Source organism: Stigmatopora argus, chromosome 9 (genome assembly GCF_051989625.1).
Source record: "Stigmatopora argus isolate UIUO_Sarg chromosome 9, RoL_Sarg_1.0, whole genome shotgun sequence".
Taxonomy (NCBI): Eukaryota; Metazoa; Chordata; class Actinopteri; order Syngnathiformes; family Syngnathidae; genus Stigmatopora; species Stigmatopora argus.
The window spans coordinates 11,242,903-11,270,132 of record NC_135395.1 but is presented as its reverse complement, the minus strand read 5'-3'; the positions used below and the strand labels follow the sequence as shown (position 1 = coordinate 11,270,132).

The 27,230-nt window shown below is 38.9% G+C and overlaps 1 protein-coding gene across 2 annotated transcripts in view; it reads left to right on the top strand.

The window, feature by feature from the left end:
• Positions 1 to 6,730: 6,730 nt before the first annotated feature.
• The window catches only part of fstl5 (follistatin-like 5), a 58,769-nt gene continuing 38,269 nt past the window's right edge, over positions 6,731 to 27,230 (top strand). Inside the window, exons 1-4 of one of the 2 annotated variants that reach the window (XM_077609105.1) lie at positions 6,731 to 6,980; positions 15,198 to 15,342; positions 19,542 to 19,572; positions 26,350 to 26,598. In XM_077609105.1, the coding sequence (XP_077465231.1) occupies positions 15,208 to 15,342; positions 19,542 to 19,572; positions 26,350 to 26,598 (415 nt within the window). In that variant the 5' untranslated portion in view covers positions 6,731 to 6,980; positions 15,198 to 15,207. Of the gene's footprint in view, positions 6,995 to 15,197; positions 15,343 to 19,541; positions 19,573 to 26,349; positions 26,599 to 27,230 lie in introns of both variants that reach the window. The other variant, XM_077609104.1, reaches the window with a different exon arrangement.

Below are 27,230 nucleotides of genomic sequence, written 5' to 3'. Positions count from 1 at the left end.
TATGTGAATTAATCATGACAGAACCAATGCCAACTTTACATTAAAAGCGAAAAAATTTACCGGATGACACTTAATGTCATCTGTCATAAGCGTTCAATACGTTCATGACAGTTTCACATCATAATGATGATGGTCTTATGATATTCTTATGGACCCACTATCAAATAAAGTGTTAGTCAATGCCTCAAAATACTAACCACTTATTCAAAGTTCAGTTCATTTTCTACCGAAATAAATCTCTTCTATATGGTAAATTAAATGATTTTTATCTAGCAAAATAAGACAAGACATGAATAAATTCCACTTTACATATTTAGCTTGTTCTGACCCAGAAGTTCAGACCTATTTAGTTGAAGGATCTGTCTTGTTTGTAAGTGACAATTGATGCTGCTGCTTTGCATTAAAGTCAAAGCATGCAATGTATGTGACAACAATTTTGTTGTGTTCCAGGTTAGATTGCAAAGTTAAATCAATGTGAGTCTTTTCCCTTAATAAATTAATCTCCAAGCTTTGGTCACATGGGGTGCAAGAGTGATTGGACAGATATTGGTGGCAAGTAATCAGCAGCATCTGCCCAGCTGACTATAGAGTACAAAAACAAGTCATAGAATGATGAAAAATTGGAATTGTTCCACACTCTCTTGAGGCGGCAGCCCTAAACTCAGGAAGGAAGCTGCGTTGAAAGCATCAGCAGCTGTTCCAATATCTCAAATGCAACTCTGACAATAAATTAACAGGAAATACAATTGAGCTGTCTATCATGAATTTTTATTATTCACTTTCACTTGAGTTGGTAAAACAAGCTTTTATCCACTTGATCTCAGATATCTTTTTGTTGAAGGCTTACCAAATTAAAATCAACAGACTAGCTTTTAATTAACCTTTGAATCGGCCATCCCAGTAAAAATCGAAATGCATGCCTAACATCGTCAATGGCAACCAATGAATTAAATAAGTTACCATAAGTGTTAAAAAAAGATTTAAAAAAAATCTGTGCATGAAATGATTAGGCGGCCCGGCAAACGAGTGGTTAGCACATTGGCCTCACAGTTCTGGGGTCGAGCGTTCGATCCCAGGTGGGTCCTCACAGTGTGGAGTTTGCATGTTGTCCCCGAGGTACTCCAGTTTTTTACCACATCCCAAAACATGCATGGTAGGCTGGTTAAAATGTCTACATTGCCCCATCTCTATGGGCCCTGCGATTGGGGTACACGGTCGATTGGCCGCCGGTCTTTTGGTCGCCCGGAAGGTAAGTGATAATTACCATTTAAATCGTTGCTCAAATTCCCTAAATACAAACTGCGAATTACTATTTAGTCATACTTAATGCCCTATTAATTATTAGGCTAAAGAAAAGCTCCAAATTTCCCGGACTTTTAGTGTTTTTTTTTGTTGGAGAACTTGTTAAGACCCTGACTGACGTAGCATCTTAAAAGGGACAACGCATGTACATACAAACTCATACACTCACACGTCGGCTCAGTGAAACTGCTCATGGCCATTGTTGGCTTTTATTGATGCCTAGACCGTGTCGTTTTACCTTGTTTTGTCGCCGGTCTTTTGGTCGCCGGTCTTTTGGTCGTCCGTTGTCGCGGTCGGGGCGACCAAAAGACCGCGACCAAAAGACCGGCGACCAAAAGACCGGCGACCAAAAGACCGGCGACCAATCGACCGCACATGGCGATTGGCTGGCCACTAATTCAAGGTCTTCCCTGCCTGGTGCCCATAGTTAGCTGGGATAGGTTAGAGCACCCCCTGCCACCCTTGTGAGGATAAAGCGGTTCAGAAAATGATTAAGGGATTCAATTGACTGCAGTAACCTTATTTTTTTATCTTCAGCCTGCTTTGTTAGTGTTAATTTTAACCCAAGCTTTAAAAATAAAATAATCTCAAGCTTTAAAAATAATGTGATATGCAAATTTAAATCATCAGCATTTGATAAAATATTGAATTTATTCTGGCTCTTCCAATCCACACATCAAAAAATGTGTGTAGTTGTTGATTAGAGCGTAAAAAGTCTTGCCGGATGTTAATTAACTTAAAAGATTATTTACAGCTTGGTCACGTAATTATAGTTTCCTCACATTTCACTTATTTCAAAAGATTCCCCTTGTTTGTGTGGGTGAAAACAATGTGAGGTGACAGGATGAGAATCTGGTATGAGATAAATGGCGAGAAGACAAGCGATTGCTTTGCTGTCAAATGTTCCTCCTGAGAGTTGAAATGTGTGTAGTGCCTGCAGCAACTTGTAATGGAAAAAATATAAATACAATATAATAATGAACGAAATATGGACTAAATATACATATGTATTCACTTTTCACAGCTTTGGTAGTTTTGAGAAAGATATGTTGCATAAAGCCCAATTCAAACAATATACTAGTGACCTCACCACTATAAAATACTAGGGATACTTCCAATCCAATCTTGTGATTGGAAATCAAACAAGTGAACGAATGTTATTGGGAACAAATTGATCGATATACGGTCATACCCCTAAGAGACTTTGACCCTATGCAGTATTTTAGTATTAAAACTGATTTCTACAGGTGAGAGGTTCCCGGTCACCACATGCCAGCCTCCATTAAAACATTTCATCTCCGTTATGCTATCTAAATGTCAATATTTACACAAGGCTCTCTGAAAACAACATTAGGGCAACTCGGCTAGCCCACTGGGGATGCTAATCCAAACCGGATGAGGCTTGTCATCACACAGTCATTTGCTATGAAAGATAACCCTCGCCCTCGGCTCCCCCACTGAGGCAAAGTCCGTGCTGAAGCTGCCATGTTCGTTTGCTTTGCATAATGAGATCTGATGGCAATATGGACAGAATGCAGGCATGCATATCAATGCTGGGCGGAAAGGTCCGCCGAGACCGCTCTCCACTGCCGGAGATGATCCCAATCTGATCGTCCTTATGATCATCATCTGGTCTCAAACTAGACATGATTGGAAATATGACTTTAAAAAACTAAACTCTGTACAAAACATAGGGGCGGGTCTTGATAAAATAGAATTAATCGCATTAACCGCACACTTCTCAATTAATTCATTCTCAATTAATTCATCTCGATTAATCACATTTTAACCACGTCGCAATATTTGTCGATGAAAGATATATTTAGGATTTTAGTAGAAGAATGACTCAAATAATGTTACATGGCAAATTATATTATATATAAATTACCAAAAAACTGCAGAAAAACAAAACGTAAAAAAAGTAAGTCGTTATTTGAAAGAACTAAACCCTGTAGAAAAAATGATATATGTATCTAAATTATATAAAGATACTCATCTCATTTTCTGAACAGCTTTATCCTTACTAGGCTCACGGGGGGTGCTGGAGCCTATCCCAGCTGACTTCGGGTCAGAGGCGGGGGACACCCTGAATTGGTGGCCAGCCAATCGCAGGGCACAAGGAGACAAACAACCATTCACGTTTACTCTCATACTCTCAATTTAGAGTGTCCAATCAGCCTACCATGCATGTCTTTTGAATGTGGGAGGAAATCAGAGTGCCCGGAGAAAACCCACGCAGAGAATTTGCAAACCCCACACAGTTGGACCGACCAGGATTTGAACCCTGGTCCCTCACTGGGATGCCGACGCACTAACCACTCATCCGCCGGGCCGCCCTATAAAGGTATGCGCATTATATATAATTCACATTTTTATCAAGGTATCCTTTTAAGATGAAATGCGCTTCTAACTGATGTTTGTTTATTTAGACTTTCCAAATCTCATGCCCAACACACCTTGGCTGAACATCATGTATAGCACCAACACTACACTTAGAAAAGCTCGTTAAAAGTTTTTTGCCCCCTGCTGCTTTTTTTTAATAACGCATACCGCATCTTTTTACTTCTAAGCATGATTCCTCTCAAGGTTTGTTTCTCTCCTGCTGCGACCGGTCAAACTACACTCCCTCTGGGAAACACCGTACCGTATGACTAAGCGCACTTCACAAGGTTACAGCGCTCGTTTGTCTAACGTGCTGGATTGGCGTTGATGTGCTTTGCTCTTTTGTCCTTCTGGAAAAAAAAGTGTTTGATCGCACTCGGGGTGAAACTGAGACAGTTCGCTTCTAATCATGGAAAGGTTCGAATAAAGTCAGCGCCATTTCTTACTGTGCTTGCCCTCCATCTATAAAGCTTTCCCACTGAAACGTCAAGCCAGAAATCTTAAACCTAGCTTTAAGACATTGGTTTTGGATCAACATTAAATACATTTGAAGTATTGAATAGTAATCCTATTTCACCACTGGGACATCGAGAGCCATCAATGGCATTGTGTAAGGGTGGTTATCATGTCAGGCCAACAGTCCTAAGATCGAGAGTTGGATCCCTGTTGGTTTTCGGTCTTCCTTGGTGGAGTTTGCCTGCGTGGGTTTTCTCCGGCTACTCTGGTTTCCGCCCCAAAACATGCATGGTAGTGTGCAGGGATGGCTATTAGTCTTCCCTGTCTGTTGTTGGCTAACATGAGCTCCATCACCCCCACAACCAATGTTCCCTCTAAGCTGCGCGCATGCGCAATTGCGCACTACTCTCGTCTTCTCTGCGCACAGCAAATCATATGGAGCGCACAAAATAAAATCCCCATTTTTTAAATTTTTTATTTATTTTTTATTTTTAGCTGTGAGGCCGACGCGCGAACCACTCATCCGCCGGGCCGCCCATTCATAGATATTAATCATTACATTTTATTATTACTAAATCATTTATGTGTAGTAGACATGCACCTGCTTATGGCAGGTGTGATACTGGTGTGTGCCCATAGCGAGCAATGATGATGTTGCTCACACCAGTACTCAGTGTGCTCAGGGAGGTTGTCTTTCTGCCCAGACAAACAAAAAATTAGAGGGAACATTGCCCACAACCCTAGTGAGGATAAACAGTACGGAAAACGAATGAATGAATATTTCTGAATAAAGTATTGGCTACTGATTCCAATATGTATCCATGAAAATTCTAATTAAAAAGAGTGTTTGAGTGTAGCCGCATTGCATTGCAGTACTTTGTGGCATTAGTGTAGCAGCGCTCAATACGATGCCATAGACAAAAGGCTTTCAGTTAAATGGCTGCTGCATTATGGATGCCCTGGTGAGTTATTCCATTAGCGACAACTTTTTGCCAAAGAGTGGAACGCTCCCGAGTGCAAAACACTCAGTTCAGAACATGCACATGTCACTGGGGTAAAGTGAAGAAAACTAAATGTGTTAAGTATATTTAGAAACAGCAAAGGCAGCGGGGTCAGTAGAGGAAACGTCAATTCTGACTTCAAACTCTACTTTAAAACAAATCTTAACTCTCTCTTGAAACATTCATTTGAATTTCTCACTTCAACTAGAAACTGTAATTTGAAACCTCAATGCTGTGTTGAAACCGCAGGTCAAAATCTCAACAGTCCAATCGTACTTTAAGATCTTGAAACCCCAAATACTGTTGTAAAAATCTTCCCTTTTGATTTGAAAATAGTATTGCACCAATAGTGATACTAGTATTGGTTCAAATATAGCACCAAAGTAAAGTCTTTGATATCGGGGAGTAGTAAGAAATAATATGGCAAAGATGTGCAACATGTGCTTTTTGAGATTTAAGGTGTATTTACACCAAGAACGTCCATAGTTTGCTTTCTTTCATCCGGACGTTGACAATAAATCTACACACGTGCAAACATCGTTCACAGTCTGTCACGCTAGCTCATCCAATTACAGCCGTTTGACGAAGATTTGACGAATGAAAGAGTATTTATTCAATAATTATCATTTAAATTCCAAAGCCTGGCTTTAACCCTTAATTTAAATTGCAAAACAAATTTAAATAACTTACTCTGGCTTTATCCTCTGAAACCCCTAATACCAGGTGACACGTAAACCAAGAAATTTGTACCAACGTCTCTATCCATTACACTCCCCTTCGCCCTCACATATTTCCAAAATGAGACAGTCACCTTTGCATAACACCTCCTTCAATTAGCATGCACCACTTTAACGCTTCACTTGATGTATTAGCGGCGTGCGACATGTACTCACTTGCTGGTTTATAAGCCCAGATGCCACCGAGTCATCTTCAACACGCGTGCAGTGAATGTCAAGGGTTCTCCTTTTCCTCCTTTTTTTCTCTCATCCTCCATCAATTGCAACCATTTGCATTTGACTGTGAGCTTGTTGTGAGGAAGCCAGCGCAATAATAGCCCGTCTGTTCAGGTGGAAAAGAGGGAAAAAAAACAATCATTTGCTTGTTTTGGATGCAGGTGAAGGCTTAAGGCAAAATGTGCTTTTGACGACTCAAAGGATTATGATTTCTTCATGAAACTCATGAAAATACTTTTTGCTTTGTACTGTTGTTTGTTAAATCATTTCTATCACTTTCATTCAACAAGACATGCCAACCACTCAAGTGCCATTTTTTTCTTCTTCAAAATTAACATCAATATTAAATATATAAAGTGTAATTAAATCTTCAGGATACATCATTTCATAAAGGCTCCCCACTAATAAAGGATTTACATTTTATAGATTATCCAAACTCAATTTGAAGGTTTGTCCATGGCTCAATCTTCATCCAGGAATAATCCAAGTTTCTTATTCCTCTCTCACGGCATGATGCTCAAGGACAGTTGGCCCGATCGGCTTGTCTCACCTACTTCTCATTGGCCACCCGCTCTCTTCATCCCTCCCTCTCTCCCTCTTTCCACGTGACTCGGCAAAAACCCTGCCGGTGGGGGTGCTCATGCGAGTGGAGGTGAGCTCGGCGTCTCCCTCCCTGCTGGCGCACACGCGAGCGGTGCTCTGCCGAAGGGAGACCACAGACCCGAGCTGCTTCTCGGTGGGAGCTGTCCATCCACTACTACACCGCACGGACCCACCTTCCACTACACCTTTACTGGGAATTACCATTTGGATTCTTTGAAGTGCTTCCTTGCACTTGTTTTTAATTTTGCCAGCGGATTATTTCTTTTTTTGGGATTCTCACCAAGTGAGGAAACACAGGTAGAGAATGCTATTTGTTGTATTTCTTGACAGGCTGATAAATAATCTGCAATTAGGGTGATTCATCTAAACAATGTGGTGATAAAGATATATGCACAACTGCAGTTTGGATTCATCAACTGGGTTACTTTGTGTGCGTGCAAGGGGTTGGTTGGATGGGGGCTATAATCCTTGAGTGACACCGTTTTGCCAGACAGGAATTAAGACTTGTTATTTGAGATTTTTTTGGGAGGGGTCTTCTGTTTGTTTGTTTCAGTGCATTGGGTGGTGTGTGTGTATGTGATTTTTTTGTTTGTTTTTGTTTTTTTATCGTTAGATTGTTTTGGTGATGTCACACAGTGCCACGTTTTGGGCGTGTTTTAATCATTGCAGCAGATGGTAGTTGAAGTGGGTGTGTATGTGTGGAGTTTAAAGCAGATTAACTTCTCACGATCACGTAAACCCTAAAGGAGTCCTACCAGGGCCATGCTGAATTATGTCCTGTACTGGCTTGAGATTTAAGTGATTTTCTTTTTCTTTTTTTTGGTGACTGCGCTCGTAATTTAACACTCATATCTCAAATCAACCTTCAGCACCCAGATTAAATTAATTGAAAACCATATGTTCAAGCACTCTAATATTATATATGATAAGCAGCTAATTGATAACAACATTAGATAGAAGGGCGCCAAAATAACACAAGACTGCCACGACCACACCAACTCTACAACGAAGCATAGTGAATACCAACCGAAACTTTATTTGGGGTTAATCATCCCCATTTGTTAGATGTCCAAACATTTTTTTTTTAACTTTTTACTTTACCACTTTGGGGAAAAACATTTTAAATTTGCTGCTCATCTGTTGCTTAATCCTATCTCTCTGTTATCTTGTTGTTGCCTTACTGGAAACCTTTGAAAAAGACAATTGGCTGGCCACCAATTTAGGCTGTGCCTTGCTTGGTGCCCATAGTTAGCTGTGATAGGCTCCAAACCCCCCGCCGAAACCCTTGTGAGGATAATTGGTTGAGAAAATGAATAAATGTATGAGCAGCCGCAAGTAGCAATTGATGACCCTCAACCTGATCATTTGGACACTCCTCCAGCTGACTCTTTCTCTTATAGAGCCCAGAAACGAAGAAGCAGTTTATTCATCCTTGACTTGGAAAACATGCCTTGTTCAGTCCATCTCTATTAAAGGAGTTTTTTGGAAATAACAATCCACTCAAGCTTCCCGTCTCGGCGTGGAGCGAGAAAGGTCACACTTCACAAATTCTTTTGAAGAAAAATAGCTTGAAATGAGGATTGATCCTCAAAAAACAAGAGGAAGGAAATACGACTTAAAAACAATAAAGCGGGCAGAGATGCTTGTTAAGGCACAAGTCAAACATGCTTAAGAGTGGCTGGCACTGCTTCATTCCACTTTGTTTATTTGCCTTTAGCAACCAACGTACAAAGACTTCATTAGAGGAGACATTCTTTTTACAATTTAAACAGAGTTTTCTTCTAACATGCCTATGAAATAGTAACTTGAGAATAACAACAGCCTCTGTCAAATTAGCCTGGTTTGGTGAGTGACAGGAGAATAAACATACACAGCTAGTCTAATGGGCGGCCCGGCGGATAAGTGGTTAGCACGTCGGCCTCACAGTGGGGGGGGACCTGGGTTCAAATCCAGGTCGGTCCACCTGTGTGGAGTTTGTATATTCTCCCTGGGCCTGCGGGGGTTTTCTCCGGGTACTCTGGTTTCCTCCCACCAATTCAGGGTATCTCCCTCCTCTGGCCCGAAGTCAGCTGGGATAGGCTCCAGCACCCCCCACGACTCTAGTGAGGATAAAGCCGTGACCAGCCGTTTGGTCGCCGGACTTTTGGTCCGGCGACCAAACGGCCGAGTACCGGATAAAGCGGTTCAGAGAATGAGATGAGATGAGCTATTCTAATTGCAGATAGTACGAGCATAACAAACCACAAGAAACTGATATCCTATTCACACAAAAAAGCCAAACATGAGTCATATACTGACAATCAGGGTACTACTGTGTTGTACTTAAAAGACGACAAAGCCAAGATGTGCCCAAAACCAGAATTCCTTTAGACCAAATAAGACATAAAGCTTTGAAATTCAAGATAAGATTAAGACAAATGGCTTTTAGATCCGATTTCAAGACAGACTAAGACCGGTTTATAGTATAAAATACTAAAATAGAGTCGACAAGATAAAAGCTTGAAGACTATGGACTTATGTTTTGAGCGATCCTGTCCTTTTATTACAATAATTACATGATAATGATCCAGTTAAATGTGTTTGATGATCTATGTGCACGAGCATAGTGCCCAGGTAAAAGGTCTGAAGGGACAAGTCCCCCAGCATAGTGTGTAAACAGAACTCGGCAGGCTTATTAAAAAGAACACAAAGTTGTACCGCTGGAGTCATTTCAGATGTAATGAGCACGCTGTTCTTCCTTGTGTGTGTGTGTGTCAAGGAGCATTTGGATTTCTGATTTAGCCAGTCCAAAAGTGGGGTAAATGTAATTAAAACAGCAAGCAGGGATAGGGTTACATTGCTATTAAGTTGAATCTTTCTGACATGTGGAATGATTCGATTTGGCTTTAGAGCCTGTGGTGTTACATATGTTTCATGTTTCATAGTGAGCATTCAAACTCTGTTGCCATGTCCGCCCACACACACTGGCAAAAAGTCGGAATCTTTTCACTTCACTCAACTGTCTCCTATTCATTGTGAAAATTTGGTAGCAATAGAACAATATCTATGGGCAGTGTTCCCTTATGGGTAACTTGTGTAAAGGGTTCTCATGAGCCCAAAATGTTGTGCAGACATAGAATAATCAAAAGTAAAAAGTTTTGTACATTTCTGCATATTTATGGACCAATCCATTAAATTGGGAGGGTTAGAATCTTTCATTCGTATTCGTATTGTTAGCACTCCTTGATATGGAAGACGACATTTTAGTGCTGATATCTAATATCGGTATAACACTAGTTTTTTTTAATCATATACTTATTATAGATATCCCTGCCAACATTCCTGTTGCTAGAAGAAACTAGATTCAGAAGGAGGCGTTTTAAATCTTTCTTTAAGTCAGTTTCTGAATTGTCAAGTTTTTCCTCCCAGCAACGATGATTTACAATAATAACAAAGATATGAAGCAATGTTAAGAGAGCCTTCACACGGGTGCTCATCATACATATTTTAAACGTTGACATTTTCACAACGTGGGTATATTGCAACTTTCATGCTCCTTTGGGTCAGTGGGAGCAGTAATCAAATTGTCTCTCTAAAAGCTTTTTTAAATTGAACACTTTAGTTTTTTTTCTTATTTCATATTTTGTTTTCGCACATCCATACAATTTTCATTTCACGGTAGAGTAAGCACAAAATGCTGTGCGGAGAATTTTGCTGTTGGACCTTAGTTCCTCACATAACTGATAAATCTTTCACAAAGCAGTTGAAGAGCTTGAAACCATTAGCTGGATATAAACAACACACTTTGTTGTGGCAATAACAAAAAAAATGACATGTCAATGCAGGGTAATGCATGTTACTGTTATGATCCAGAAATGAAGTAGATCTAAACATTAACAATTGCCAAAGCTGCACCAAAAATGTAAATATGTATTAAAGTGCATGTCCATGTTAAACTAACTTGGTCTGCAATGTGTGACTTCAGAGGATTTTAACTCATTGGCTGCCAAAGCAATAAAAGTCCAATTAAGCTTAGAGTTAAAGTACTCGTTCAAATACATTGAATGTCTGTCGCTGTCACTGCCAGTATATACACGGTAGTAAATACCAGATGCTCAAAAGGGGCATTGCCTAAAAAGAAAAGTTGAGTTTAACTCCGAATACCAATATATTTCCATTTCACCCCTTTACATTCTAATGATGTGAATCATGGCCAAATCCATGGCCAAGGTTTTCAATGAATGAAACCTGGCCTCGACAATAGAGTCCACTGACATTTGGCCCGAGAGTTGCATCACCACTGTGTAATCAATGTTTGATAATACTTCTCTATTGTTTAATTTAAGAGTCCATCTTTTGTTCTGAAACATGCAAACAGTCAATTTCCCACATCCTACACACTGCCCTCACTCACGTTATTTTTAGACTGCTGAAAAGTCTTTCAGTGGATCAATGCCATTCAAAAGTCTGTCACGTTTTCCCATCCTCAGCGTAGTCTCACAAGAATCCCATTTTGTCAAAAAATGTTGGGACCTGCCCAAAATGTATATTCTATGAATTTTCCTGCAGCAACAAAAGACAAATCTCCCAGATTCTTGAAGAAATATAAGCATAGGCATACGGATAAAATGAGACAGCTGAGACTTACAAGAAGGGGAAGAAACAGTAGGCAGAGCCCTCCGGCGGCGGGAGGTCTCGCTCATCAAACCCATACACGCGCACCCCTAGTGTGACTTGCCCGCTAGGTAGCTCAAAGCTATTATACACAGAATGAGGATTCAAGGCATCGACTCTTTCTGCACCGTGTTCGCACAGCAAGGCTGTGTGTGTCCTCTCCAAACGTATAAACATACAAGTGAGTTGCACTACCTGAATGTTTGTCAGCCTGGTTGAGCATACACCGATCAAAAGAGGATTACGGGATTCCTGTATGCCCCCCTGATTGATTGATTGATTGATTGATTGGATAAGGGACAGCACATATCAATGAACATATATTCATGTTAATGAATACATAGACTAACTTGTATAGAAAATAGCTCAACGTAATACATTTAGGCTTTTTTGATGAGCCAGCAGTCTGCATAATGGAAAGTGTGGAAGCGTGGTCAAGGCTGAGCTCTGTTTCCTAATTGCCGTGTCTGACCCCCATGTGGCCGAGTGTGACAACACGCGAGAGGGCACAGGGCGGGGAAAGCCTTGAATCTCTGCCAAGGCTTTTGATACAACGTGTCCTGACCACACATTAATCCATTGAACTCAAACCTGCTTTACACTGTCCATCATCAAACAAGTAATAATGATGTGTGTCTGATTGTTCAGCCTAGAAGCAACATTTTAAGATGAGAGACATTCAAAATCCTCCAATGCAAGAGAAATAAAACAAGAAAAAGTCTTCTACTCCGTAACAGAAATCAAAACCGTTTGGTAAAAAGGGATTTTCTAACTGTAGCAAATTCTTACAGAAATAAAATTGTTAGGAATAATCATAGAAGAAAAATGAGGGTATGTTAGACAGTCGACAATAAGAAAAAAAAAAGAATTAAAAGAACATGTTGTAATCCATGTGGAAAAATAAATGTGAAAATTAAAACTTTCAAACTTTAAGGCTCGAAACAGAACATTTTTAATTCCATAGTCCCGCTGAGAACAAAGCTGCCTGTCCACTCGGAAAGTCATCGGAGGCTCATTAGAGTGTCGCTTATTGAGCGACATGAACTCTCATTAGCCTGACCACATTCTCATTTACACCCACCAACCTCCTCCGTAGCCTCAATGGTGGCGCAATCAGCGCACATTATGGGAGGTAGGCATGGAGGCGCCATGACCTTATTTGAACCCCATATAAGCATACTTCAAACTGACGTCTGTTCATTAAAGTGAGAGAGTATTACTAAAACTAGCACTTTTTATTCTTACCAAAAAGTTGAGTTACATATTAGATTTAACACATGGGTGGCCATCGGTGGTGCTACATGTCCAATTCATTTTGCCTGGGGGAGCGAATTATTGTTTGTTTAAACGCCTCCCCCAGTCAAAATGGATTTGATGTGTAGCGCTGTCCATGGTACTGAACAATAAGCATAATTGGCCATTCCTCCTAAATGACAAGCAATCAGTTAAGTCAGCTGTCTCAGAATGTATTTTTTTTAAATTCCATTTAGTTATGTCAATTTTGTTTTTATTAAAATGTTAATTTATACATTGAGGGAGCTGCTATACCCTCACACTTTGAGAATAAGTGCACAGAATCGCAAATACTGTCTCAGAGTGAAATTTACTCTAAAGTGCAAGTATCTTGGCAAGAGCCAGAATAAACATTGGATGTTGCTTTTAATAAAATGTGGAAACAATTTGTGGACTTTAATTGGGGAGAAATTGGCAGGCTACTAAGTGGACTCTCTGCGAAGGACAGCTGAATATAGTAAGCTTTGGGGGGTAAAAAAAAAGACTGGAGCATCCTGGAATTGGATATTATTGCAAATTAATCTTCTGCTGACATTCTGAGTTAATCCCGTCAAATTTAAACAAGATCCATGTGAGCCTTTGGAGTGAAAAAAACATTTTGGTAGCACTGCTTAGAAGCTTTTGAAAATTCAGCCCCTCAAGCCAGTTTAAACGTGACATGTCATGAGAAAAAAAGACAAAATTTGATACAAGAAGTCTGCTCTTTTGGCTTTAACCACAACTAAAAGGATGGGCACTGTTACTGTATGGTACCCGTCTGTTTTTCTAAGTTTGTTTTTGCAATCAAGTTGATGACAGTAATCTTAGTACGAGTATCCCAGTAATGATGACGTCAGTTATATATTAACTGAATAGTATAGCCTCGCAAAGAAAGAATGGAAATGTGATGCTTAATGTCAATCCAAAGCTTCTTTCTTAAGGGATCAAGGGCCCCCCACATTCCAAGGATCTTTAAGGCGAAGACGAGGACCCGATAGAAGTACTAACCTGAGGCTAATAGTTTCACCTGCGGGATCGGACGTGATTAGAACCCAAATGTAGTTCTTCACACACACACACTACCCAGCTCTGATAATACAGCAGGTTTAGTTGAAACTGCTTCTTCCTATGTCATAAAAAAATAAATAAACACATTTTAAAAACTCAATTTTCTAAACCCGGTTCCCAGCCTCTGAAAGTGACATGATCGGGCTCTATTTCAAATCGCGTTGGCTGGATTGGGGACATCTCAAGCCTAAAGTTAAAACTTTAAAAGTTCCACTGTATGAAAATACTGTATCTATGTGTGTGTGTGTGTGTGTGTGTGTGTGTATGCGACTGTTTGTGTGTGTATCCAGCCCAAGAGCGACTTCATTAATAAGTCATTTAACACAAAGAGATTGATTGGGCCGCTGCCAGGAGACGATACGGAAGGGAAAAAGTAATCCGGTTGGCTTTTATCTCCGCCTCTGCAACTTTGGTGAGGCGGAGAAAAGGCAGCTGCACGCGCTGCTCCCAACAGAAGGGGATGTACCACAAAGTCGGGATGCGGAACGCGGCCGCGGGTTGATAAAGGTGCACGCCGGTCAAGCGAGCAGAAAACTTTCACAACACTTTTTGCAAGCCATCTTCTGAAAAAATGATTGCACTATTGTGCCTTCATTTTTAAGATATCTTAAAAAAACTGCCTCTTTTTCATTTGGCTTGTCATGTTAGAAGCGGTTGTTGGCAGTTGGAGGCAAACATCTTTTCTTGCTATGATAACCAAAATCCTCACATTGGACTTCTAACGCTAATTCCCAGGGTGGATTATCGCAGCACCTTGAAGGATTCCCTTCAGAGACACAACTTAATGACTCATACTGTGAAGGCTTTAAGACACCAAAAGGGCAATCGTTAGCTTGCATGACTTGTTACCTTATTTGTTGTTGTTGCTTAATTGCTTTATTTTTTTTGAAGGTCATCCTTTTCCTTGATTTTGCGCTAATTAGCAGCCACGTTGCAAGAATGACTCTTCCCAGTGTGCCGGCGTCTGGGGACGAGCAAAGGAGGAGATGCAATCTGGTTTTGTTTTAAGCATCAGATGGAGAAAATAATTACGTAACAGTGTTTGTGTTGCTTTTATCTCCAAACTGGAAAAATATATTTAAACCTCTGATGGAAATTTGAATCATGTTAATCCTCGCAAGGGAGATGAAGAACATAAAGTAGCAAGACATTTTTGACTCTTGCTGGTGTCACTTCTTTTCATTTTTGTCAGTGATAACAGGATTCCCATATCGTTTGATAATATCACAAGTCATTGTTAAAATAGGCACTCATTTTTTTCCAGTTCTTGTACGAATAAACATGTTTACCCAAATTGTAGAATCTGGGCCTTGTTAAGCAGTGAAAGGCTTCTTTAATTGTCCTAATCCATCCTCTGCTTGTGTTGCCTCAATCTCCATCTCCCGATGTCCCATATATTTCTCGCAATTGATTTAAACGCAGATCTAATCTCTGGTGTGTTATTGACAGGCTCGCTTTAAACTTGTTAAAGTGATGTCCCTAATTACCTATTTTTCCACCCTGACAGGATAAGACCAATGACGGCAACCAGATGCTGGTCAGCGGCCATTTTACTGGCAGCGTTAGCCACTCTCTACGCAGACGGAAGAGCCAAAAATGACGAGGCATACGGCTCACAACCTTATCAGCCCGCCTTGAGATTAAGGCATAAGGTATTGGAAGAATTTTTAGTGCTGTTGGACTGATACATTTTTTTTTGCATCCCATTATTGATTCATCATCACCTGACTGCATCCTTTGGGCGTATACCACCTCGTTTTGTGAAAGAAACGTACATATTTCTTTACTTTAATACTAACGTACAACAGATATTGAATGAACTTTGAACTGCGAAAGATGTAAAAACATTTAAAGAGAACTAGGCTTAGAAAAAAACTGCAAGGTGAGATCAGATTAATATCATAAAATGCCTTGATTTGATTGAATTTCAAGGTAGTTGTACAGTGGTATGCCATTACCTTTTATCCAGGCGGCGCGGGATCAAATCTCGGTCAGTGCCGCCAAACTCAGCAAGTCCCGAGCCTGAATAGAAATGAGCAGAGTGTGACAAAAAGGGCAGTCGGCATAAAAGCGGTGGCAAACAATTCAGCTGAGCAACACAGCCAAAAGCTGAAAGTCACATAGGAGATATTTAATCTTGGTTGGAGTTGAGTTTTTTGTTTTTTTTTGTTGCACTGACACTGTTGCTATTCTTTCTAAGGATAAACAGAAATAATCACAAACACGCTATTGAAATTCAAAGAAGCAGCATTGATGTAAAAATAACAGAAGACCCAAGATGCATACAAACTAAAGAAGAAAGATTCAAATGTTGCTTTGAGTTTGTTTACTTCGATTGAAAATAGATCAGATAGATCGTTTCTATACTTTGAACAAATACTCCCGTTCTCATTTTTTTTGTCATGGTGAGAGAACTTGTGGCAAAGATTCAAACTGGTGCCACTGTGTGCTAACATAGCAAGAAACAACAAAAAGGCTTCTTTTATCTTGCTGAATAGAAGCACTATCCCTCATCGGCTACAAAAATCAATCAACTGAATAAATGCTCGCAGGGGACAAAAGTACATGATCGCGACATTTCAAATATGCAGTAAATTGAAAGGTAAATGTTTTACTTTTTCAGCAGGGAAATCAAGAAAACCATAGATGTTAAAATACAAAGACAAAAGTCAGAGCAACAGGAAACTTCCAAACAGCAATGAAAGAATTGCTACTCTCCAAAGCCTTCCTATGTTTCTTGTCAAAGATGCTATGAAATACTCCAGTAAGTCCATTTAAAAAGTTACAGAAAAGGCTTAATAATGAAAATCGATACTGTTATCAGGCTCAGGGTGAACCTCAGCATGACTACATTTTGTAGCACAAAAACATATTGAAGGCTGAACTTTTTCTGCAAGATGATCAAAAGCACCAGCATAGCTATCATTAAAATCCAAGAAAACCTTAAAGCAGCAGTGTAAGACATGATAGTTTTGCCTTTTTCCACCATCCACCCCGAAAGAAAAAATAAAAATCAATGCGGATTGAGTCTAAAGTGCTAGTTACAACTGTTGGACACCATCTTGTACTTTCTCAAGAAATCCGCAACATCAACAATAATCAGCTTTTATCTGACTTAACTGCGGTGCCATCGCTCATTGGTAACTACATCAATCAAAGAAGGAAATGCGTTTCTCAGACAGCTATGCTTTATCATTACTTTCCTTCCAATCCTGACACAAGCAGGAAGTAAATATTGAACTATTCCTGCGAGAAAATCAAAACCACCAAAGAAAAACGTTCTTTAGATCAATGGAGACAGATTAGATAGCGTTTTCTGGGGGCACTCTGCCCCTTTTTCACTCTGTTTATGTCTAAAACTTTACAGAAACTTGTCATATTCAGTAAGTGGACTGAAAAATATGGAAAAGAAAAAGGTTATATCTGCTGGAAAGCAGTCCAATCCCTGATCAAGTTTGTAGTCCCTCAAAGGAAAATGTTTATTTTTAATTTGTATCTGTATTTTTCTCTGTCTAAGTGTATTGGACATTTTATGCAATAGGATAAAAATACTTAGGAACTAGAACAATCTTAACTCAATGGATTATTGTTCATTCACCCCTTCCAATTGATGTGGATTGGACATCCTACAAATAGAAACTACGTGAACAATAGACTTTTTTAAAGAGTTTGAAATTACACAGGAATGTAAGATTTAATAAAAGAGAGAAAGCTTTGTTGTATTAAACATTAAAAAATACACTTAATCGCATGCAGTGATGTCGACAATCAAACAAAATGGAGGCAAGAGGGCAACCGCGTCCTCGCGCAAAACCTGCTGGTTGGCTGGCCGTGGCACATTGGCTACACTGCTAATCCAGATTAAAATGGGTTGAGTGCGGATGGGGAGGGGCAGTGCGTGTGTGTGTGTGTGTGTGTGTGTGTGTGTGTTGTAGTGCATGGGTGGGGTGGGGGGTTATGTTGTGTACTTTTGGGGGCATGTGGCGAGAGGGAGGGAATTGAGTTGTCACTAGAGAACATGATAAACAACCAAATTAAAATGGAAATACATTTTTCAGATTCCGAATCATTTTAAACCAATTTGCTTTATCTCGATTTCTAATAGTTATTAATTTGAAAAGGGCAAAACTACAATCAAGTCCTCGAACAAAATACAACATCTGTGTATGAATTAAATTGACTTGTGTGGATGATGTTTTGGTGGAGTGACCAGGTTTTACCAGAAGAAAAGGCCAAAAAGAGAAGGTGGGTGCCCGTCCAGCGGTTAGACTGGATGGCGTCCTCTACAGCTGAAAAGCGAACCGCTTTGATAGCGTGAAAAGCCTCAGGGAAATCACTTTCTTTTTAAACGAATGGATCATTAATAGTGTTGATGTTTCTAAGTGTGTGTGTCATATGCAAATATGACCCGGACTAAATGTTGATGTATTTGAGTGTGTGTCATATGCAAATATACCCAGACAATCACTCCGAACTGTGGAGTTTTGCTAAATGTCATGCGATCGAGAAGGCGCATCAAATAGAGTGGCAAAGAGTGATAGGTCCATTCATGCCATGCTCACATGGCCTACACCAAATCAGTAAAAAAAAAAGTACCTGGCGACATTTTTCAGGTGAAAAATCAAGATTAAAAAATACATATATCATACGAAAGTAGTTAGTGAATCCTATATATATATATATCGCGTGATGCAAGACCATTACATGCTAAATAAAGTTAATTTCACATATCAATTGGAGTGACTTGTATTCTCTCACAACTTAAATGAATGGCAAATATATCTTTGCTAATTGAGTGAAATTGGAGCATAATTAATCCTATCACATTGTATCATTTTTGAAGCAAATTGAATATCATTGTACAATCAATTGTATCAGATTTGGATTGAAGCGCACCAGATTTGGAGGGTTCTAATGCCAGCTGGAAAGGCATGAATCACCATCTTATCATTTCCTGTTAATTTTGGAGTGAATCATATTGCTTACCATTGAGGGGGGAAAAATCCCATATTGAAAAGGAATGAATGGAATTCCTATATTTGATATCATATCACAATCAGAACGAATCCTCTCTTATTGTACGAGGAATGCAAATCATTAATTGCCGTGAATCATATCTAGTTGGAATGAGTCATTTTTCTTTCGGTCTGTGCGTTTGTGTTACCCATTTTCCTATTTTCAGCAGGCATTCAGCTGTGGCTGTTCATTATTGACTTGTTGCATAATGCATTTTGTTCTTCCTAACACCTTCCCAGCCAGCCAGGCTGGAAATTTCTGGCCAGGAACAAGAACAAGTGTTGCAAAAATCAAATATTTATGACGAATTCTTCCAAATTCATGCATCATGCTGCTGGAGATGTAGCAAACTGTGTTTTTGTGCAATAGTAAATGCACTACTTCTCTTTTGCCACTCGCCTTCGACCGACTTATTAGCAGACGATTTATTCCGTGGTGTGAAAACAAACGCCGGCTGTGGAGTTGTTAACGTAATTGTTTACTTCACGCTTTTGTTTTTATTTGGAAATTTTGGTGGCCAAAAGGAGAAAATTGCATGATGGAATCAGTATTAAAAGTCAAAAAATAGCACCATGCAACATTTATAAATAGGGTCTGACATAAGTTACTACATATTTGCTCTTGCTTGTAACTTTGTTCATGCTCATTCAATTCAAAATATATAGAAACAAATATGAGATATATTTGTTTTTTGGAAATCTAATTTGGAAGGGCCTAGGGTGCCCTTGGTATTTATAAAATAAAATAAAATAAAAAAAGTGCAGGGACCTTAATGAAAATAACAGTATGGCTATCAGGCTCACTCAACGATTGATTTTTTTTCTTTATCCCACAGGATGGAATCCCTGACAACCCGAAAATGAGGGGTAAGTTTTCCTTTGTGATGAACTCATTGTTTCAACCGTCTCACAAAACATGACTAGTTATGACTCCCTGCAAAGGCTGTACTTAATGAACCACAGTGTACAATATGTTGCACATTGACACTTAGCAAACGCAACTAAGTACGTAAAGTTATGTGTTGCTAATCAGAAGGTAACACGGTTGGAAAAATTGTTATGGAAATTGTTAAAGGACGTGTTTTTTTTATGTTATGGAAAAGAGATATAGAATATCATTTAGAAGATATGTCTCCTCTTGTCTGCCTTGATGCCCTAGCTCTATTTAATTAATGGAAAATCTTAAAAGCGCATACACATTATGTATGCGTGTCTTTAATTAGCAAAGAGAGCCTCCCATAGGAAATCATGTAAATCCACTCATCCAAAGCTCATAAAACCTTTATTAAATGTACAGGCAAGTATTAAGTAGTTAACCACCGTATAATATTGCTAAATAGAAACGGAATGCGATGAAACTAGTCAACCTTAAAAAAAATGCAGTGCATATTCCTGCTAATAACAAGTAAAAATCAACTCAGACTAAAAGCAAAGAAACAAAAAGTACCATCACAATATAACTTTTCATTTTGATTTTTTTAAATTTAAACCTACTGACAAGGCATTGCACAGGCATGAAAAGTAGTTAAACAAAAGTACAGAAACTACTTCAAACGACACCGAAATTCTCCTTTCTCAACCGGACGTCACCAAGGTCGCGGCGGTAATTGCGGACGCCGCATTAGCATAACACGCCTGGAGGGGAGGTCTCGCTCTGGCCCGTTTTCAGCAACTCGTCTGCCGCCCCACCATTGGCGAGAATGTCATAAATTATTCTGAGTTCACCCCGCGCACTGACACTGGCTTCTGATGATCACAAATGTGAGGTCAATTGAGTCTTAATGCCTCACTTTTATGAGCGGTGTCCGCCTCTTTGCAAGGATTTTCAAAGTAGACTAAGACACTACTGATGACAATAAAACCACATCTACATACACTAAAGAAAAGCTCTGAAGAAAGGCTTTGAATGGCTAGACAAGCAGCCTTATGCAAAGATTGTCTCTATTTAATAAAGGAACCAAGAGGGCCCTGCAAAAAAATTTCACGAGACAAGCAACAAGTGAGCGAGGCAAACAAAAGAGATGTTATCAGAGAATGTGTCCTATGGGGCCACGATTAGACGCTATTAAAACGTACGTGTCTTTGGACATATTGGTCACATTGATTGGAATCCACACGATCGCGGACATTTCCGTATTAGCCATGTGCAATCTCCAATTACGCCCCCGCGGCCTTGTAAGGCACGAATTTGCTTCTTTTCATTCCAAATTGCTACTTGTACTCGACTTGACAAGCGGCAGCTTTCGAGTGCGTCACTGAAAAGGTATTGATTACATCTATCCACAGTATGTCGTGTGCAATTTTACTTTGACAGATGTAGTGGGTATATGTAACATTGTATGATGGTTTTTATCTAGTGATTCATTTTAACAACGACTTCTATGTTTCTGGTGTGCCTTGCCGAAATATGCAAACAGGTGATTGCATAATTGGACAGTGATTTCAACAAAGGTTAGCATTAGTTTAATTGACTCATTGTCGGCCCAGGTCAGGAGTATGTGTTGTGGTAGTTAGTACAATATGCACATTGATATGCATGATAGAATGTCAGCCATTCAGTTCAATTTTAAATGTTATTTAGAAATATTCATATTTATTACCTATTTGTTTTGAGTTTTTTTATTCATTAATATTAAAAAAAATCCCCAAAAGGGTTCATTCCAAAAAATGTTTCGATTTTATTTCAAATTATGTCCTTTTTTTTTAAATTGCGCATTGCAAATTACATGCAGACAACACTCAATACTACAATTGGATCTCCAATGGGAGCTTAAAAATATTGTTTTTCATGCCACACTATTGAGACCTTTGTACAATGTGAACATGGTCAAGATATTTAAGGGTGAAAATGTGCATGAAAAAGTTAAATTGGATAGACAAAATATTGCATTGAAGAGTCCCATTTTAGGCCAACTCTGCTGTGTTTGTCTTTTATCAGCTCGTGATGTCATACCATGGAAGGGTGGGTTAGTTGTTGGAAAGGTAGACAGATGGATGGATGACAGACGGACGACTGGATGTTTAGATAGCGAGCCAGCCTCGGGTTGATCTGCCAGGCTAAATACTGCCTGTAAACTAATGAGTCAGGCTTTTGTGGCTAGCACTCGGCGTGGGGACTCCCAATTAGAGAGAACACTGGCAAGCGTTTACTGATTTTTGGGGGGGCTTGTGTATGTTGCCCAAGCCTATTTTGTCACTGTGCCTGACAAAAAAAAAATGAGCTTGTCAGCTGTCTTCCTTCATTTTACTCAAAAACTTGCTGTATTGCATCAAATGTCATGTGTGCATAATTCTTCTGTGTCACATATAAGGCATTTCTTATTTTTTCTTTAGGTTGAATATTCTGGGATTTCAATTCAATATTTTAAAATGATTATTCATTCATTCATTTTCCAAACCGCTTATCCACACAAGGGTCATTGGGGTGCTGGAGCCTATCCCAGCTAAACCAAATCAGTGGCCAGCCAATCGCAGGGCACAAGGACAAAGCACAAGTTAGGCTGACGCACTAACCACTTGATGATGATTATCAATTTATTTTATTTGTATGTTTATTTATAAATGTTTTTTTAAAAATATTTTTCACTCAACAGTTGACATCTTTTTTTACTTTGTGTACTTTTCATTTAATGTTTGTATTTTTTTTTCTTACAAGCTTGTTGTTTTTTCCCCTAATCATGTTTAAAATCTCTTGAATTGATGAATGTCATCACTTTGGCAAAAGCAGACAACAATGCAAGCATTTGAGGCCACTCAAATCCGACATTTTAAAAAAAGGCAACTGCTAAGCCACTGCTGAGCCACAGCGTTTATTAGTCATACAAGAAATAATGCTGCAACAATTACGCACCCCATTAATGTGTTTTTCTCCTGTGTTTGTCCAACCTGCCATTTAAATTGCGTTAATGATTTGCTAGGACTTTTATGGAATGAAGCATATTTGTATAATGCTGCACACATTTGCAGGATAATCTCATTAAACTTTTTTTAAACACGAAGGCATTTAGTCTAATTGGAAAAATGAACTGATAAAACAAATGAATGAGTCACATAAATGGCCTCCAGCATACATAAATAGCGAATATTACAGTAGAATATCCTCAAAAGGTTGCTGTTTTAATAAGCTGAAAATCCTAATCAGCAAAGTTCTAAGAAGGAACTGCTTGAGATATGTCCATGTGCAGGTAATGGCTCATTAAAATTCATTGGCTGTTTCTTTTTTTTAATGTTAGGTTTCCAAAATTAAAAAACAACAACTAATTCTTAGCATTTTGGGACATTGTGGAAAACCTTTAAGTCTAAGTGCTAACAAAATAAACCACACGAATCAGATGCCTACCGTATTTTCACGACTATAAGGCGCACTTAAATTACATTTTCTCCAAATTAGACAGGGCGCCTTATAAACCAGTGTGCTTTATATATGGAAAGAGAATTTAAATGTGTCATTCATTGAGGGTGCGCCTTATAGTCGTGAAAATACGGTCATCTATTCAGGTGAAGCTTTATTTATTTATATATATATATATATATATATATATATATATATATATATATATATAGATATAGATATAGATATAGATATAGATATAGATATAGATATAGATATAGATATAGATATAGATATAGATATAGATATAGATATAGATATAGATATAGATATATAGATATATAGATATATAGATATATATATATATATATATATATATATATATATATATATATATATATATATATATATATATATATATATATATATATATATATATATATATGCAAAGACAAATGTCTGATCTGATGTCCAATGAATATTTGAATGAAACAGAAAAAAGTCCATCTGCGCTGAGGGAATTTTCAAAGTGGTTTGATATACTGATGTGAATGAAATGCCGTATTTTTCAAATAATTGGCCATTCTTCATTTCTTTCTTTTGTTGACAACACTTTCAACACCGTGTGCATAAACTACACTGTTTACAAAACCAACAACTGATTCGCACCAGAGAAAAGTCAAGCTCCAGTATTACCTTACATTGAATCCGCTTTTTTTGCTGTCAAAAAAAATAAACAACCCACCTCAGTGAGGTGGAAATCATCAATGTTTCAAAGGGGAGCGAGTTTGAGGCGTTCCTGTGAAAGGATGGAGAAAGCTCTTACGCCTCAAATAGCTTCTCATAAAATCTTCATGACTTGTTTATGCCAGCAGGAGCTCAAGTGTTGTCACCGTCACCGGCACAGCAATTAGCAGAGGGAGGGCCGGCAAGATGGTTCGGGGGGGGAGGGGTTGACAAGGGCTCGCGTTTACATTTTCAACCTCGGTTTGACAGAAAGGGCGTCGTCTGCCTTTACAGTGTCGAAACAGATCTTTCCGTCTTACGTTTGATGGAAATGTGGAGCCGTGTGGGTTATGTGGTGGCGGAGGAGAAACAAACCCGCGGCCGTCGGTTTCTTTAATGAAACCCATGCATACATTAGCACTTGGGCTTTGCATGACAACAGGTGTGCTAAAAATACACACACTATGCACCCCAGCTGAGACTTGCACAACAGTCGCTGTCATAGTATTCTGCTTTGAGTAAAAGCGTATAATGGACTTTTTTCCCCAACTCATCTGTCTATTTTTCACCACCCCAATCATCTTTTACTAATTATTGTTTTGGGTGGATTTTGGTTAGTTTTATTTTGTTATGTGTTGTAAGTATTAGATTTACATGCTGCATGAGAAGTGGAAATTTAGCAAAAGGCGTAGATACTAAGTTCAATCAATCCCCAAACATCTACATTATCTAGTTCCTATGTCCTATGGAACCAGAAAGAGACCAAAACCGGTTATAGGAACTACGGGGTGGAAACATCTGGGTAACTCCGGATACAACACAATTTGCGATAGAAGGGTCACCATAATGATTTTCTTACAATATTGCGATATTACAATTAATGATACTAAGAATCAGGAAATCAATATACAATACTAAGGAAGAAAAAAATGAAATCTTTTTTTGCACCATCACTGATCGGTTCAAACCATTTGTCTTTACCACAGACGAGGAAAATATTTCAGAGCAACATTTCAATACAGCAACACTATATTATTGAAATATATTGATTCTTGGAAAGAACATATCAACAGCCAACTGGCATACAAAGTATGCGATACATCAACACAACCATAATGTTAACACTTCTAACAGGAACTGCAAAATGTCCCTAAGTATGAAAATGGCATGTGTCAAACCAGGGAAACGTTTACACTTTTACTGAAATGCAACAATGCAGTGTTGTGATCAAGGTAAAATCTGCATTTACTACATAAAAATGTAATTTTCCTAACCCATGAAAAAACCCCAACAACTGTCAATCATCACAAGGACATGAATAAATGCAGCTCTTGTGTAATATCTTGTTCATTAATCTTAGACCAAACGAAAGAAAATAATGTGCCATGGGAAAACAAACATCTTTCTGATGTCGTCTGACGAGCAAACAGTCGTACGAGCGCGGCCTTGACAAATGAGGGCGCCCTTCAATGACCCCGCCCGTGGCGCAAGATACCGGCCTCGAATGCGCAACGCACATTTGTCGAATAATCATTATGCCGGAGAGCCGCCGGGAATTAATAAAGTGGCAAATTGACTGTCTCCATTCAGGTCACAGCATGTGTGTGCATGGGTGTGTTTGGAAAGAATATGTCAGAGGTTCTAAATTGGTTTGTTTATGCCACTATGCATACCCTGGAATTGAAGATTGCCCAGTTAAAAGTAGGCGGATAAGTATTTTGTATTGTTTTGCCATTATACAATGTTGCAATTAACACTTTTTTGGTACCGCATAATGTCCATGAGAGACCTGATGCAGGTTTGATCATTGCATTGATAAATCAAAAAGAAAACAATGTCAATTTCCCTTCTAGGGTACTAAAATGGTGACCATGTCCAAAGATGAAAATGACTGCACTTGTGTAAATCTAAATGTAGCTAACAAATTTGGCATTCAAACTTGAATGTCTTTTGCCTATTCATAGTTATTCTATCCAAATTATGCATTATGAATGTTTTATTAAGCAATTCTGGTTAGGTTAAGTGACAGGTAAAAAGGCTTATGCTTACTATGCGACCATACTATGTTAACTTTTCAAGCAAAACCTGATTTGTATGAGTCCACATTCATTTTTTAGGGATTATTTTCTAGTGTACGGAATCAAAATGGTACAAAGCTGCTCAAATGTTAAATCGGTTAAAAGGGGAAGGGCTTTTACTTTCCAAAAGGACCAAACAACACCAAATGTTAAATAATTCATGACGTTTCGTGTGGGGATTTTATTCGTGTTTTGTCCAATGCTTCCATCGAGGTCTGACTTATCTGAAATTTACCAGGCAAAATGTAGTACATCTGCCATAAAGTAAACAGTGGGAATGCGTTCAGAGAGATTTGTTCTCTTTTATTGATGATCACGAAAACAATAAGCCCATGTATTTATTTTTATTTCGAGTCAAATTTACTCTGAATCAATACCAGTAAGAACTCCTTGTGAAATTCAATGATATGAATGAAAGCTGTGATGAACAAAATATCATCTGTTATCCTGTGGGTAGCTATATAGATCATTGTTTAACATTTAACTGTTCTCTCCCTTGCATGTTTCAAGGTTTGATGGACCATCACAGTGACCCGCATCCATGCGGACGAAAATATTGCGGCCTGGGCCGTCGCTGCACAGTCAACCAGCAGACAGGCCAAGGGCAGTGTAACTGCATAGACCGCTGCAAACCTCACTACAAGCCCGTATGTGGCTCTGACGGAAAACTCTACCCCAACCACTGCGAGCTGCACCGTGCTTCCTGCTCTGAACGCCACAGGATTTCCATCGTTCACAGCGAAGAGTGTTTCTACAAAGGTAGGAACCAGTGACCTTTACTGAAAGATACATGGAATTCGGTGGATATTTATACGCAATGAAAAGTAATCTTTAATATAGTCTGTCTAGGTAGCCTTTCAGACTGGATTATAGTCAAATTTCAATGAATCCTGGCATGTGTTTGCCAAAAACAGTTTTATGCCAAAAAGTATTTGTTTTGTCTGAGCACACACCGACTATGTGGTTTTGAAACTAATACCGTGTTTTGGGCAGGGGAAAAAAGAAAAAAAAACATCAACAAATGGATATCTGTCCACTTCAACGAATGGATATCTGTCCACTTCAACGAATGGATATCTGTCCACTTCAACGAATGGATATCTGTCCACTTCAACGAATGGATATCTGTCCACTTCAACGAATGGATATCTGTCCACTTCAAACGGATTTTATGCCTACTATTGATAAACTATAATTGGTGGGAGGAAACATAATGGAAAGAGGAACCACTTCCTGAAGTGGCACAATTTGAACAAAAAAAAAAGTTCAAAAGTTATACAAAACTAGTTTTTAAATCATTTCAACAAGGTTTGGCATTTGAAGCAAGTCTTTTAAATTATGTAGGTTATACTATTCAAATAAGTTTTCAAAGAAGAACAGAACAAAAGAGA